This window comes from Otolemur garnettii, unplaced genomic scaffold (genome assembly GCF_000181295.1).
Source record: "Otolemur garnettii isolate 467f Iridium unplaced genomic scaffold, OtoGar3 scaffold00001, whole genome shotgun sequence".
NCBI classification, from domain to species: domain Eukaryota; kingdom Metazoa; phylum Chordata; class Mammalia; order Primates; family Galagidae; genus Otolemur; species Otolemur garnettii.
Genome location: NW_003852396.1, coordinates 44039336 through 44054785, shown reverse-complemented (window position 1 = coordinate 44054785; position 15450 = coordinate 44039336). Strand labels below are relative to the sequence as shown.

At 45.4% G+C, this 15450-nt stretch overlaps 1 protein-coding gene across 3 annotated transcripts in view; it reads right to left on the bottom strand.

Moving 5' to 3' along the window:
- The window catches only part of INSC (INSC, spindle orientation adaptor protein), a 132906-nt gene that overhangs the window by 69235 nt on the left and 48221 nt on the right, over positions 1-15450 (bottom strand). For all 3 annotated transcript variants that reach the window (XM_012801662.1, XM_003781133.1, XM_003781134.1), the window contains 3 exons: positions 4827-5172; positions 3775-3827; positions 2785-2908 (listed from right to left, as the gene is read on the bottom strand). In XM_012801662.1, the coding sequence (XP_012657116.1) occupies positions 2785-2908; positions 3775-3827; positions 4827-5172 (523 nt within the window). The remainder of the gene's footprint in view (positions 1-2784; positions 2909-3774; positions 3828-4826; positions 5173-15450) is intronic.

The following is a 15450-nucleotide window of genomic DNA, read 5'->3' as shown; positions in this document are numbered from 1 at the left end:
TTCATAAAGTTGTTTTTACATTGCGTGTTCTGTAGATTAGATCCACTGGGCCTGCGTCTGTCTTCCCTTTGGAGCTCCAAAGCACAGAGCCCTGCAGGTAGCAGAGTACCCATCCCTAGATTAAACATCCCCATTCCCCCAGCTATTCCTCACAAACCTCAGCCTTCAGCCCCTCCCCACCCTTCTAGGAACTTCCTCTGAGCACAGTCATTGTCAGTCAGCCATCTAGGGCCTGGCACTGGACATAATAATCCAGGATGGGGCAGGCCCACACTGCATACTGCTAGATTATCACGCCCTTTCTGTTTGCACTATTTTTCCATTTACTTTTGTATGTGGGTATGTGGGGGGAGGGGATTGCTCCTCTGCTCAAGAGCCTACGTGGCTTCCTAGAGCTAACAGAATATTTCCCAAATTGCATTTCCTATAATACCAACACTTCGGAATAAGCAAATAGGTGTTTTAATCATAATAATTTTTAAATACTGTGACCCTGTGAATTTGGATTATGCTGCTTAACATTCTATGCTATGTACTATCCTGGTCACAGGTAGACAACACAGACCCCCCATATGGAAGCCACAGTCAGATAAGAAACACTAAATGTGTGAGGACCCTTTAGAAGATGCACAATGCCGAATGACACAGCACAGGGGACTTTCTCATGCAAAGAAGTGTCTTTGATTTCATTTACATCAAGACACCCCAAATATAGGCTACTGGTATAATTACTAGCATCCTAGGAGACAGTCCTTGAGTCTCTAGCTTAGAAACACATGCTAACATCACTGAATACAAATTACCCTGCCTTCAGCCAATATATTTGCTGCTGTCTCTGCTGTCCTATATGGAAAACTTTTAATGTAAAAAGAAGATAAAGATCAGCCAAAAAATATTATGAGCATGGCAAGCTCAGCCCTTAGAGCGGCTTAGATGATACTACATCACAGAACACGCTGATAGGGAAGGGGGAGAGTGCCAGGAAAGGAAACTAATATGCAGGTGAATGGAGGACAAAATTCTGCCAATCCCACCAGGGGAGGGAGGAGGAGTCACTGATCCTACCCCCCTCCCAGGCCAGGCTTCAATGACCCAGGTGGTCAGACCTAGAGCAAGGGACAGCCAGGAAAGTGGGAGTGCCAGATAAGGAATTCTACCCCAAATAAGATCAGAATGACGGGAAACCAGAATGAACCCAAGTACACAGCCCAGATGGCCCCAGTATGCTCCTGGCAGGCCCAGGGAGCTTTCCCCAGATCTCATGAACTACAGGATCAAAGAGATACATACTCCCCTGCTCCCTGGTAGAAAGAGCTGATGACTAGTTCTAAACGCAGCTGACTTTCACTGACAATCCAACTTACCACTTCCATTTCAGCCCTTTTAATTGAACCTGGCACTTCTAGGAAGGTGGTTACTAATGTGGCATAAAGAGTTGCAGCCGGCACCTGTGCCCTGCTCAGACGTTCCTCCCGGCTCCTCCCCACTGCTACCTTCAACATTTCTCTCTCATCAGCTCCTCACTTTCTTCACCTACTTTGACTCCCATGTCCTGTGGTTTCTTCTGGACTTGATGGTTCGGTTCGGGTTGGGGACCCCAACTTGAGCCACCACCTGGCCCTATCTGTGATGTCAACACTGACTTGTGTGCATTAAACGGATGCCCCAGTGCCCTAGCCTTAAATTATTCCTCCCATTCATGCCTGTCAGGGCAGGGAGAGTGACCTTGGAGGACCTTTCTGTGGTTGGGAGGGAGAGAATGCCTGGGACCAGCTGCACTGACAAAGGGACCAGGCCTGTGGGGGTGAGGAGTGTGACTGAGACAGGATAGGCAGGTGTCTCTGGCCAGAAGGGCCTGGGCCCTGGGCAAAACGAGCTCAGTGCTCAGGGAGAGAAGGGAAACTCTAGGCTCAGGAGAGAGGCTGAATTTGGAGAGAAGCCGACATGGAAAGGGATTTGTTATTTGTGGGAAGCTTTTATTTGGTGGTGGGAAAAGAATGGCAAGTATGTAACACAATATTTCTGTAACTATAAATAACATGTAAATACCTTTCCTAATGAGAGCCTTATGGAATCTGCCTTACTGGGAGGCTCTTAAAATAGCAAAGGGCAAGGGAGGGGATAACATGTATTTAACCCATACTAAGCGCTAAGCACCTTCCATGTGTTTTTGCTTAGGCCTGTCACTTTTCACCTGAGGAAGCTTCTTCAATTTATAGATGAGGAAAATGAAGCTGAGAGAGGTTCACCACCAGCTGGAAATAGATCTGTCAGGTTCTAAAGTGTCTCCCTCTTTCTAAAATCAAGCATGGATTCTAAAATCCAGTCCTGCTTAGAGCCAGGGGCAGGACTATAGGACCTTTCTAGATTCCTCTCTCTTGCCAGGATTTCCACAATTGACTTATTCCTGGTGGGTACCTAAAGTCTTTCAGTGAGCTATGAATTAATAATAACAGAGAAGTTCTAGGTACTGAGAATAAAATTAAAAGTGTAATTAACAAATGCCTGGCTGCCACCACCTTGCTGTGTGACCTTGGATAAGTGCCTTCCCTCTCTGGGCTACAGTTTTCATCTCTGGAGAATGCACAGTTGGGTTAGGTGCTCAGGAAGGCTGGGCTCAGCTCTGCAGCTTTGTCTCTCCAGATGCTGGAATGGACTTTGGTGATCTCAGACGGATGCTTCCCAAGAAAGATTATATGAGCAGCTTCTGCCAGCGTGGCTCAGCCCGTCCATCTCCCCTGCCCCCCAAGAGTCCCCATGATGCACTGCCCAGCCTGCACTGACCTGCACCTCCCGTGTCAGGGCCAGCTCCAGCAGCTGGCCAAAGTGCTGGCCCAGTGTGCTCAGGGTCTCACTCACACAGGCCTTCATCGACTTTAGGACGTGCTCGTTCTCTACCTGGAGGCACCTGGGGAGAGGGAACCATGGGGTGAGCCACTGGGAGGGCCGTGGGGCAGGACAGAGTCACTGCAGGGGCCAGATCTTGGCCTGCTCCAGGCCTGGGCTTGGTGTGGGGGTTTCAGAGGCAGGAAGCTATGAAGAAGGCTTCTGGAGTGCGAGGTATCGCCAGTGCTAACGGCGTATGTCAACGTCTATGGCCCTTGAGGATTTTCTTCCCAGACAGAAAGAACAGATGGGATCTGGCTCAGGTTTACCACTGTGGCCTGAGAATGTTCTACCCAGGAAAGGCAAAGACCCCATGAACCCCAGGGAATGCCAAGATCCACGTTTCTCCTGGAAAACACAGGGGAAGGGTGAGGAGAGTGTCAGCACACACCGGGGTGTGTACACGTATGAGACTGAGTGTGTGTATGCGTCTGAGTGTAAACTTATGTATGTTTATGCCTGTGAAACATGGAGAAGTGGGTGTGAGTATATGTCTGTGCTTGTGTGAGTGTGTGTTTACATATCTGAGTATGAGTGAGTGAGTGTCTCTGATTATCTATGTCTTGCCTCATTCTTGCCTTGATTTGGGAGACTCGGGAGCCTCCCCACAGTTGTAGAAACCCTTTCCTTGTTACCAACTCCTTGAAAATCCTTTCTTCCTATGCCTGGCCCTTTTCTCTGCCCTTTACCTTATCCCTGGGGCCTGAAAATGGGGCAGAAAATTCCAAGGGAATCTTTTAAAGTTTCTGATAAAAGTCAGAAAAAGTAAACTCCTAAACCACCATCAGGCCTCCCCTTCCCATTCTCCCTCAAGAGAGAAGACACCAGCCCTTCCCCTGTTGAAGCATGGGCCTGGCAGACTGTGGGAGACCCAGAGTTCAGGTTTACCTTTCCGTGACTGCTGAGAGCTCTGAGCATTTCTCCATTAGCAGCTTCTCAATCTGTAGAAAAATAGATCAATTTTCTTCAATTCAATAAGCATTGATTGAGGACCAACTGCCGTGCCGGGAACTCTAGGGCATAAAGATGAAGAATCAAGTAATCTGACTTGGGGGACAGGCACATGATCTATAAGGCACTGTGATCCAGGTTGCAAAAGAGATCATTGCCAGCTACTTTGGGAGTTTAAGAAAATAAAACTGAGCCAGATAAAACCCATCTGAGAGGCTTCAGACAGGAAGGGGCATTTAAGCTGAGCTTTGAAGAAACAATAGGAGTTAACACTGTCTGCAAAGTAGAGGCAAGAAGGGTTTGAGGCCAAGGGGAGGGCACTAAGGTGAAAAGCGCACGTCAAAGGAAAGAGAGAAAGAAGAAGGGAGACTGTCAGTCATTCACTTTGGGCTTTGCGTAGAAAATTCAATGTCATGGGCTGTGGACTCAGCAAAGGTCAGGTTGATTCCTGCCTACACACCTTGGGGCAAGTTACTCAGCCTCTTGGAATTTCTGTTTCCTCAACTATAAAATGAGGATAATAATACTGATATTTTTTAATCAATTCCTTTCAATGTTTTACATATAACAAATAATTTATTCTTCTCACAAATCTATAACATAAGTGCTATTATTATGCCCAGGAGGATGAAGGAACTGGGGCTCAGGGAAGTTCAGTCACTTGCCAAGGCGCACACAGCAGAGCTGACATTTCAACCCAAGCAGTCTGGCATTCAAGTTAATGTACTTAACTCCTATCAGCTGCTCACAGTGGGGCTACCTCCTTCACAGGTGGTGTGGTTTGTGTGTAAAAACACCTCCCACAATGTCTCACCTGTTAGGTCCTCAGTTAAGGTCCCTACCGTCTTTTTTCCCTGCTTTGCTTGAAAAGAAAAGAGGCCGGGGGCGGGGCGGGAGGAAAGGTTGGGACTCCCCATGATTCAGACCCACCCTGCTCCGAGGCATCTCCAGTCCCAGTACCAAGCCACCCCCATCCCAGGGCAGCTGACCTGGCCCATCTCCCGCGAGGAGCTCCTGCTGACCGCGCTGTACTCGCTGACCATGGAGCGAGCGTGGCAGGTGAGGCGCACGCTCATGCTGTGCACCCGCGCCCAGCGGTCCTGCGCCAGCTTCTGCCCGATCCTGCGCAGCTCAGTGCTGATGACCCAGCCCCGCTTGAGCAGCAGCTGCAGAGGGTCTCCCGGGCCAGGGCCTCCTGCCAGGATAAGGTCACCTTGTGCGTCCTCCTCCAGGCTGATGGGCTTTGCCTGCAGGACGCACATGCACTCACACTCGGTCATGAGCTTCAGGTCCTCCATCCAGCGCTGGACCGAATCCACTTGCATCAGGTGCAGCCTGCAACGAGGTGACAGCACCAGGAGGACTATCAACTCTCGGCAATTTCCAAAGATTTCCATTCTGGGCCATCTGATGTTTACTAAGCACCTACTATATGCCCAGCTCTGTTTCTGCCATGCATGAACTCATTTCTGGTTACCTCCATCTTGCGGATTATAAGCCTGAAGCACAGAAGGCTGGAGGGCAGGTGACCAGATTAATAAACAGCAGGCAATAAAGTCTGACGGGACAGCAAGTGATCTTTACAATAAGGGGGAAATGGAAGGAGCCTAAATATCTTATGTTACATGCGCTATAGCCCAGCTGCAGGTTATATAGTGTCCATTATTTAAGTAGTGGTTTCCAAAAGTTTAAAGCAAAGAAAAATACATGTGTGAAGAAAGTGGGGGGAATGCAGGATGCAAAAGTGTAAATGTAAACACACAATTGTTCCAATAATGTCAACAGCTGTGTCTAGAAAAATATTTAGAGGAATGACATTAAAATGCTTTTAATGGGTAGTAAAACTGAAGAGTTATTTTTTTTTCATTTTTTGAAATTTTCTTTCATTTCCACATTTTCTGTAGTGAGCATGTATATTAATACTTTTGTCATGGAACAAAATTAACTTTATTTAGTACCATCGTGTGAGAACACAGATTAGCTCCTAAGGTCTTCATCAAACAAAACGCACTCTAAAATTCCCTTCCCCAAATGAAAGTCAGTCATATCAGATCATGAATGAGGCACTGCACACATTTCATGTCACCTAAGTGCCAAGCACTGAGGGACAAGCAGAGATGAAGGTGTGACGTCTCTTCTCACAAGGAGCGTTTGATCTACCTAAAGAATCAAGACAAACTAATGCAAAATTAAAAGACAATTCTTATGCGTCAATTAAAAATAAAACTTAAAAAACAAAACAAGACAATAACAGATTTCACTATCATTTCACAACAGAAGACATGTATAGTTAATGATTAAGGCTGAGCTTGAGTCCTTTTTTTTTTTTTTTGACTTGCAACAGCTTCTGATTAGTCCTTCTGTCCTAATCTTACCTACTTCAAACATTCTAGACTTGCTACCAGTTTATTTACTCATTAAATAAATTTTTGTGCCTACCATGTGCCAAGTATTATTTGAAGACCTAGGCTATGGCGGCAAGCAAATCATCAGTTCCCCTGTGAAAGTTACATTCTGATGACAAGGGCAGTCAATTTTCCAAATAAATAAGCAATGTAATATACAATATGTTGGAGGTAGAAAGTGCTATGAAGGAAAAGAGGATGGAAAAGAAAGCTAGAGAGTGCTGGTGGTGGAAGAGGGAATGGGCATTTCAATTTAAAATTTGTGGATCAGAAAAGGCTGACTGAGAAAGGGACACTTGAGCAAAGACTTAAAGGACATGAAGAAGGGAACCATGTGGGTAGCTGGGCAGAAATTCTTTCGGGGGAGAGAGCAATTACAAAGGTTCTGGGGCACAAGTGTCCTCAAGATGTGTTAAGGAATAGCAAGGAGGCCAGAGGAGCCGGGAAAGAGCTGACTGGGATGGGGGGGGGTGAGAGTTATAGGGGAAGGGGACCAGGTCCTATAGGGCTGTGTCAGGCAAGGGGAGGACTTGGCTTTCATTTTGCATTAGTATAATAAACTAAGGGCACCAGGGAGGCCAGACTGGTGAGGCCCAGGTGTCGGAGAGAGTTGAAATTGTCAAGGCTCGCTCTAATTCTCAAGGCTAAAATCATGTCTTCATGTTTACAGTTTTTCAGTGAGAAGGAGCCGGACTTTCTGAACGATGTAGGTGCTGGACTATAAAGCTTTTAAATGTAAATTTTAACCTCAAAGCTTATAAAGTTTAACCATAGAAAGCCTAACACGTAGTAGGTATCAAAAATAGGTAACTGAATCAAGTAATCTTAAGACTACCTGTGAGAAATGGATTGTAAGCCTTGCCAAGCCAGCTGAAAATATTTTTGGAACTTGCAGGAAGTTACACAAGAGGGACAGGAGTGTCCAGGACTGGCACACAAGAATGCCCTGAAACCACGCCACCCACCATTCTGAGACTACATTTCCGCAGGTGTGGATTCTATCCACAGTTGGGATGTCAGACAAAATTTAGGTTGAGTTCCCTGCCCTGTGGTTAAAGTGTTAAGTATTGGGTAAGTAACTGGAGCCCACAAAAAGACATGATATAAAGCTTAGTTTTAAATAGAAATATTTGAAGCAGAAGTCCATAAAACCAGGGAAACCTTTCATACAAGACACTGTGCAAACATTCCTGTCTTCCACTAAGCAATGCTCTGGTTGGGTGGAGCTTGGACCCTTAGCAACCAGTGTCTTAATTCTCAGAATCTGGCCTGAACTTAAAGGAAACTGGTGTTCTAGTGAGGCATATATATACGCACATCCCTCAGCCCCTGGGAAGTACCTGTCCCCACGTGACACTAGTAACAAGATTAAAACATACTCGATCAGTTCAAAAAGGTCTAAAATATTAAGCAACATCTCCTAGACAACCTCTGGTGAACGTGAGTCACTGACTGTGTGCCAGGCCTGTGTGGCTGATCCCTGCCCTTAGGAAGCTCACACAGTCCAGCAGAAGAAGCAGATGTAAATATAGAGCCCAACTTTACTCTCATCCATCGTGATGAGTCTTTCTAGGAGTCCCCAGAGTTCATCTCATGCATGCCCCTATCTCAGAAAAAATAAAACAAAACCTGGTTCAGTCAACCACAAGATGGAACCAGATGATTCTGTCATCCTTTCTTCCTTACACCCTGACACTGGGCAGGACCATAGCTGCTGTGCCCTGCCGTGGCCACCCAACATGGCTGCCGCTCCTTCTGGTGAATGTCATGCTCACTGGCTCTACTGGACATCTCATCATGCCTTCTTCTCTCACTACTACCTCTTCTAGGTACCATCATGCCACCACCAAATATGTCACTGGGTCTTCTGTGCATTGCTGTAGCTCCTGTTGGATACCACAGCTCCCAGTAAGGGACACCAGGGCTAGGTGGCCTGGATTCAAATCCCAGTGCCGCCACTCACTAACTGTGTCACTTTGGGCAGTGTGCTTCAGTTCCCCCATTGGCAAATGGAGAAAGATTAGGAGGAGAAAGTCACTTGAGAAGCAAAAGCTAAACAATGATTATTAAGTGACGTGATAATACTGTGTGTCTGTATTATACATCTATAAATGTGTGTGTGCGCACACAAACAAATATGAAGTTCCTAACAGGCAATATATTATATGTGTTAATCACTATTAAGGCACTTCTGATAAAATAACTGTATCATCAGGACCCTTTTACTTAAAGGTCAAAGAAATGAAGAAAATTCTAGGAAGATGGCAGCCATGGCAGCATGGTCTTTCAACCTTTCCAAATCCCCACATAAAAACTGACAGAGCAACTAGATAGCAACCCTCATAGATAATAATTACAACAAAACCAGCTGATAGGACCAGGTGCAGTGGTTCATGCCTATAATCCTAGCACTCTGAGAGGCCAAGGTGGAAGGATCCCTTGAGTTTAGGAGTTCAAGACCAATCTGAGCAAGAGCAAGAACCTCTCTCTACTAAAAATAGAAAAACTAGGCGGGGTGTTGTGGCGAGTACCTGTAGTCCCAGCTATTTGGGAGGTTGAGGCAAGAGATTGGTTGGACCCAGGATTTGAGGTTGCTTTGAGCTAGGCTAATGGTAGGGGACTCTAGCCTGCCTGATGGAGTGAGATTTTATCTCAAAAAAAAAAAAAAACCCAAAAACCACTAGCTGATATGTTTATCCCCACAAGTCCCCAAACATAAACAAGTGGAGACAACCACCAGTAGCTGTCTGACCTGCTTGGTATCATCTCGTGAGAAGAAGGAAGCAATCTGGTGCATCTATTGCACACGAGAAAGGAGAACCCCAAGATAGCCATTGGATATTTGCTGGAAAGCACAGGGTGGGAATCTGAGAACAGGAGCTGAAACCACAAGGGGGTTTGCCTTTCCATTACAGGTGACTCCCAGGTGCCCTCTGAACTCTCAAACTTGACCCACCAGGAATCTCTTTTATCACAGAGCGCCACATTAAGAATAAACTTCTGGGGGTGGAATCAGAATGGAGTGGGACAGGGACAGCACGGCAAAGGAAAGAGAAATTCAGCTCAATGTCAGGGGAAGAAGCAAAGCCAGGGACGCTCAGAGAGCGGGTCACCGTATTTCTTAACTCTACACTCAAACAGAAGGAAGTGGAACTACACGAAGTTAGAAGAGTTTTCCTGAACTCTGCCTCCCTCCAAAGGTTCATGAAAACTAACTCTACTTAAAAAGGTACAACAGAAAATTATTGACTTCTCATCCTATACATATTTACTTTTAAAAGAGAATAAAGAGGCTTGGTGCCTGTGGCTCAAGTGGCTAAGGCGCCAGCCACATATACCTAAGGTGGCGGGTTCGAATCCAGCCCAGGCCCGCCAAACTACAATGAAGGCTGCAACCAAAAAAAATAGCCGAGCGTTGTGGTGGGCACCTGTGGTCCCAGCTACTTGGGAGGCAGAGGCAGGAGACTCAATTAAGCCCAGGAGCTGGAGGTTGCTGTGAGCTGTGATGCCACAGCACTCTACCCAGGGGGACAGCTTGCGGCTCTATCTCAAAAAAAAAAAGAGAATAAAGAACAGAATAACATCTCTATAAGGAGAAAATGCCAGGAAAATAATATTTTCAAAACAGATAAAATCTATAACCTAGTATTTCAAAATAAGCTTACATTTTTAGAAAATTATATAGGACATGAAAAAGCAGTATACATTCTCCAGAAGGAAATGTCCTAACTCAGGAATGAATTAGAAATAAATTTTCATTTATGAGGAGGAGAAAGTCATTTGAGAAACAAAAGCTAAACAAGGAGAAACATGTGAGATAATGCCTTAAGAAAACCAACGCAAAAATGAAGAAAATTTTGAAAATAAAAGAAGAAGGAGATACAAAGGATTTGAGAGAAAGTGACAAGTATTAAAGATAGATAAGGAAGATTTAACAAATAAAAATTCCCAAGAAAGAAACCAAAAGCATAGAATCAGAATCAACGCAAAGAACTTTAAGTAGGAACACTTCACTCTGAGGCAAAAAGATTTTAAAACGCACAGTGAAAGAGCATATTACATCCATGAAAACAAATATGTGAGGCACATTTTAACAAGACTATTGAAGAAGAGAAAGGAAAGAAAAGGAAGGAGAAAGGAGGGAGGGACGGAGGAAAAAAGAAGGGAAGAATCCTTTGTGCATCTAGAAATAAGTGCAGATTATTTGTTTAAGCCATACTTTACAACAGAAAAAAAATTAGTTACATATTCAAATACTCAAAAAAAAATGAAGTTTGCACCAAGGATTTTATATTCATCCAAAATGACTTTCAAGTATACAGTGAGAAGACGCTCTGATGGTTGAACTGGTGTTGGACAACAATCCTTCCAGATTGGGGGCAGTGCCGGTGGCTCAAAAGGGTAGGGCGCCGGCCCTATATGCCGGAGGTGGTAGGTCCAAACCTAGCCCTGGCCAAAAATAAATAAATAAATAAATAAATAAATAAATAAAATTAAAACAAAAAAAAATCCTTCCAGATTGGGAAGATAAAATCAACAAGACTTGTACACAGATTCATACAGATGACAAATGAAAGGGAATCATCAAACATGAAACCCAGATTTTTCAACTTGAGCAGCTAAACAGACAGCAGAACTAAGTTTGGAAGACACAATGGGTGATGGATTCAGTTTGAGACGTGTGGAGTCTAATAAATGGGCCCTCTCTTCTTTAAAACAAGTCTAGTCCCTCTTAGTAGAGTGGTCTTTCATAGAACTTCATTCCAAAATCTTCCAGGCACTTCCAGCATCTATGTGGAGTGCACGGCCCACATGGTCTCACAAGTCCCACTCTGAATATTTATTCATTCACTCAACAAATATTTACTTAGTGCCAAATATGTGCCAAGAACTGCTGTAGCTGCTTGGGAGTGTTAGCAAACAAAAGGAACGCACATCCTAGCCCCCCATGGAGAGTACATGTGAGCAAGAGAAAACAGATAATAATATGTATAATAAATAAAAAGGTATACAATATGTTAAAGGCAGATCATTTCTATTAAAAAGTAGAGGTAGAATAAACAGGATCAAGGTTGCTCATGTGGGAAGCGGGGAGATAATGGCCATTCTGCACATGTGGTCAATGTAGGCTCTTGAGAAGCTAAGATCTGAGCAAACAGTGCAAGGGGATGAAAGAATTGGCCACGCCAGAAGGTGAGTATGGGGCACTGTGGGCAGAGGACACAGCTAGTGCCAAGGCCCTGGCAGGGAGTGTGCCCAGTTTGCCTGAGAGAGGATGTAGAGACAAGCGAAGCGTGGTTAGAGTAGCATGCGCCGTGGAAAGATAAGTGAATGAGCTCAGAGAAGAGATCCAGGCAGATGACACAGGGTGTTGGAAGCCATCGTAAGCACTTTGAGTAAACAGAATACTTCCCATGACCTCCAAGGACTCTTGTCACCAGATGTCCGCTGGGTCCTCCCAGCCCATGCGCTCCTCTACCACCCAACCTGGAAGACTGTCACTCCGGGCTTTATAAAAACAACACAGAGACTGATTTAGAATGACTTATCCTTTGTTAGGCAATGAACTATAAACTGTTTAATAAACAGTTAATTTGGGCATAATTATTTATGCAGCAAGCTATAAATATTTTACAGCACGGGTAGGCTATTAACTTCAGCCCCTCTGTACTAAGGCACCGGCAAGGCCCCAGCCGAGTGTGACAGTGTGACAGAAGGAAACGTTGCTACTCTGATCTTTCAGTTTCTTCAATGTTTTGGTTGCCCTGCTTCTGATCTGCTTCCGAACCCCCTGCTGAGCTGCATCAGCACAGGCCTTTCTGTGCATAAGACCTTTTGTGTACGTAGCAAGCAATTCTCCGTGCCTCCAACCCTACCCCCTCCAAGTTTACATTCTACATGAAGGTTCTACACCGGTCAGTGGTGCTGAGCAGCTTGCAACAGCCCTGTTCCTAACTGCAACTGCCCCAGCCGTGCAAAGCCAGAAACATGAAGGAGGTTTTCTCTCCTTCCATGGCTTCTGCAAATTGCCTCTAGCATCTACCTGCACTGGCCATATCCTCTCCTCCTCTGAGTTTCTCTATGTCATCTCTCATCTTCATGCACGGACCCTCTGCTCCAAGCTGTAGCAGTGGAAAGGGTTTACTGAGGAACGTTACCCATAAGTCTCCTTTATCACTATTCCTTACACCCACTTAACGTGTGGTCTGTGTGTTCCATCTCCTTTTCTGTTATTTAAACCATGAATCCTGCATTTCAGATAACACCCGTGGTACTGGGGAAGACAAGACAGGGCTCACCAATAACAGGAGGAATTTGTGAAGGAGGCATGGATTATGGTGCTACCATCCCTTGGTCACATCCATTTCTTCAGGCCACGGCCCTCTATCTACAGGAAGGTTTGAGGGTAGAGAACAGATGTGACTATTCCAACAATTTTTTTTAATGTAGCATAATTCCAAGGAGGCTGTAAAAGAAACTATCAAGCACCTACATACCAGGCACATATCAAATGCTTTACGTATGTCTAACTTGCATTCGTAGAAGCACTATTTATGATCTGCATTTTACAGAGAAGGAAAAACCGCCACTCAGAGAGGTTGCTACTACTGGTTGCTGGCAGTGCCAAGATTTCAGTCCAGGTCTGTCTGACTCCATAGCCTGTGTTCTCAGCACCTCCCCAGTCTGTCCAGCTCCCTAATGATGCTTGCTGTCGTTTCTGATTCACAGAGCTAGGAAAGCTGAAGTTGGCTCCAGGTAACTGTTTGCAGTCCAGGGAGCCAATGTGTGCATTTGACAGCTGCTTTCTCTCGGCTGACTCAGGACTATGGCTTGTGGACTCTGTCAAACTCCAGCATTTTAGATGCCCCTGATTAAGAAAAGATATTATCAACACTCCTGGCCTTTTGTTAACTCATAAATGCCTTATTTTTTAACCTCTAAAAAGGGTACGTGTATATATGCACTGTCAGAAAGAAGGTGACTGGGAGCCATCACCTGTGTCCTCCCACTCCCACCTCTTAATAGTTACATGCCTCACATGGGACACCTGGTCTGGCTCCAGGCTCGCATCCTTAGCGCATGCTGGTCCCTCTCTCCCCACCTCCCCCTTGCCTTGCTGACTCCTATGCATATTTGAAGTCTTGACCTAAATCTTTCTTCTGAAGGAGCTTTCTCTGACACCTCAATGAGTTTATGTCCCTGTCTCCCACATGCCTGTAGCACCTGTCTTTCCACTGTTACACACTGGTCTCAATTATTTACTCATAAATGTCTGCTTTATTCACCAGACAAGGCAGGGCAGGCCTTATGTCTGTCCTGTCCTCCCCATATACCACCCCCTAGCACTGGACCTGACATACTAAAGATACTCAGTGTCTATTTATGGAACTGAATTAAGTTTAAAAATCTCTCAGATGGCAATAACAATAACCTATGCTGTTGTGCTATCTGCATCAGTGGGGTCGAGGGAGATAAAAACCCATAATCATCACAGCTACATTCCTTGAGGATGGGCCCTGTGCCCATGTGGGTTGAGCCCTATGTAATATCTCAGTTAGTCCTCGTGGTGACCCTATCAGGAGGGGATTCTATGATATTATTTACACAGATGAGGAAATTGGAGCTCAGCAAGGTGGAGTAACCTGAGATCACAGAGCTCGTAAGTGGCAAAGTTTGGCTCTGAACCCAGCTCTTCCGACTCTGGACACTGAGTTCCTAAATGCTGCACTAACCTGCTGATGTGTCAATTTGATGTAAAAACTTAATATATTTAGCCTTTTCTTTCCCGGTCTGTTCTCCCTACTTTAAGGAGAATATTATTATTTACCAAAGCGAACTTGTAGGGGAATTCACAGATCTAATGTGTCTGTTCATCCTGGTGCTTCTGTGTGGTTCAGTGAACAGCAGGTAAGAGTGTACAACTCACCACTAGAGGGATTCCAAGAGCTGGTTGCTACACCGTCTGCCAGGCTCCAAAACAGTCCACCACCTGGATCCCTGTCCTTTCCCAAGCCCTGGCTCCATCCCCAAGCCTCAAGCTCTGACCAAGATTTCTTTCTCTATCCCCAAATTGAGGAATATCCTCCACTTTGAGCTGTGCTGACCTCTCTGCCCTCCAAAAGGGCATTGACATGCAGAGGCCAGGAGAAGTTGACTGTCCCAAGACCCACAGGCAGCCCATGCTGGGGCCAGGCCTAGAGTCCTGGTCACCCTGTGTTTTTTGTGAGCTTTTTCAGAACTAGCCTTGTTCTAAGAGCTTAGGCTACAAAAACAAACAGCAGAAAATCCCAGCCCTCACAGAGCTCAGCCACGATCCAAAACAGGCAAGAAACCACCCACAATCAAATCTGGTAATAAATGTCCCATTAGCAAATGTGTTGAGTACTGTTGAGGAGCTAGGAGTTTCCAGGCCCTCTCTCTCCATTATCTCCTTGGATCCTGTCCACAGCCCTGTGAGAGAAGCGCTACTGTTACCTTCATTTACAGATGAGGAAACTTCCATCCAGAGAGGTCACATGGTGAGTAATGGCAGAGCCATTACTCAAGCCCAGGCCTCCAGAGTTTCAACTCGTATCAACTAAACACCACAAACTTCCATCAAGACACTGTGAGCAGGATAGTCTAGGATCACAGAAGAAGGAGGTCTTGACTTTGCCTGGGAATATTTACACAAAGGAATTGACATTTGACCTGCTTCTTAGAGAACTGACCAGTAACAAGAGCAAAAGACCACAGAGAGGGGTCACTATGTACAAAGACCTAGAGGCACAAAATAATAACAGGTAAGAAGTGTTGTTGGACTAACACTTTGGGGACCTCAGGGAGTGGCCAGGAAGGGGTCTGAAGAGAGAGGCAGGGGCCAGTGAGTCAAAGACCTCAAAGGCCAGGATTAAGAATTTGGGTTTAATGCTGTTGGCAATTTGGAGCTGCTGAAAGGATGTTAGACTAGGAAAGTAAAATATTTGTGCAAAGAGTCAGTAGAAAATGGACCAGAGCAGGGTTCCATACTAGACAGGAGGGTGGCCTGTGGGGAGATGCTTGTTACAGAACAGAGAGAGAAGACAGAGCCTGAACTGAGGCAGTGGCGTGGGACAGATGCTGGTTACAGAACGGAGAGAGAAGACAGAGCCTGAACTGAGGCAGTGGCGTGGGATAGATGCTGGTTACAGAACAGAGAGAGAAGACAGAGCCTGAACTGAGGCAGTGG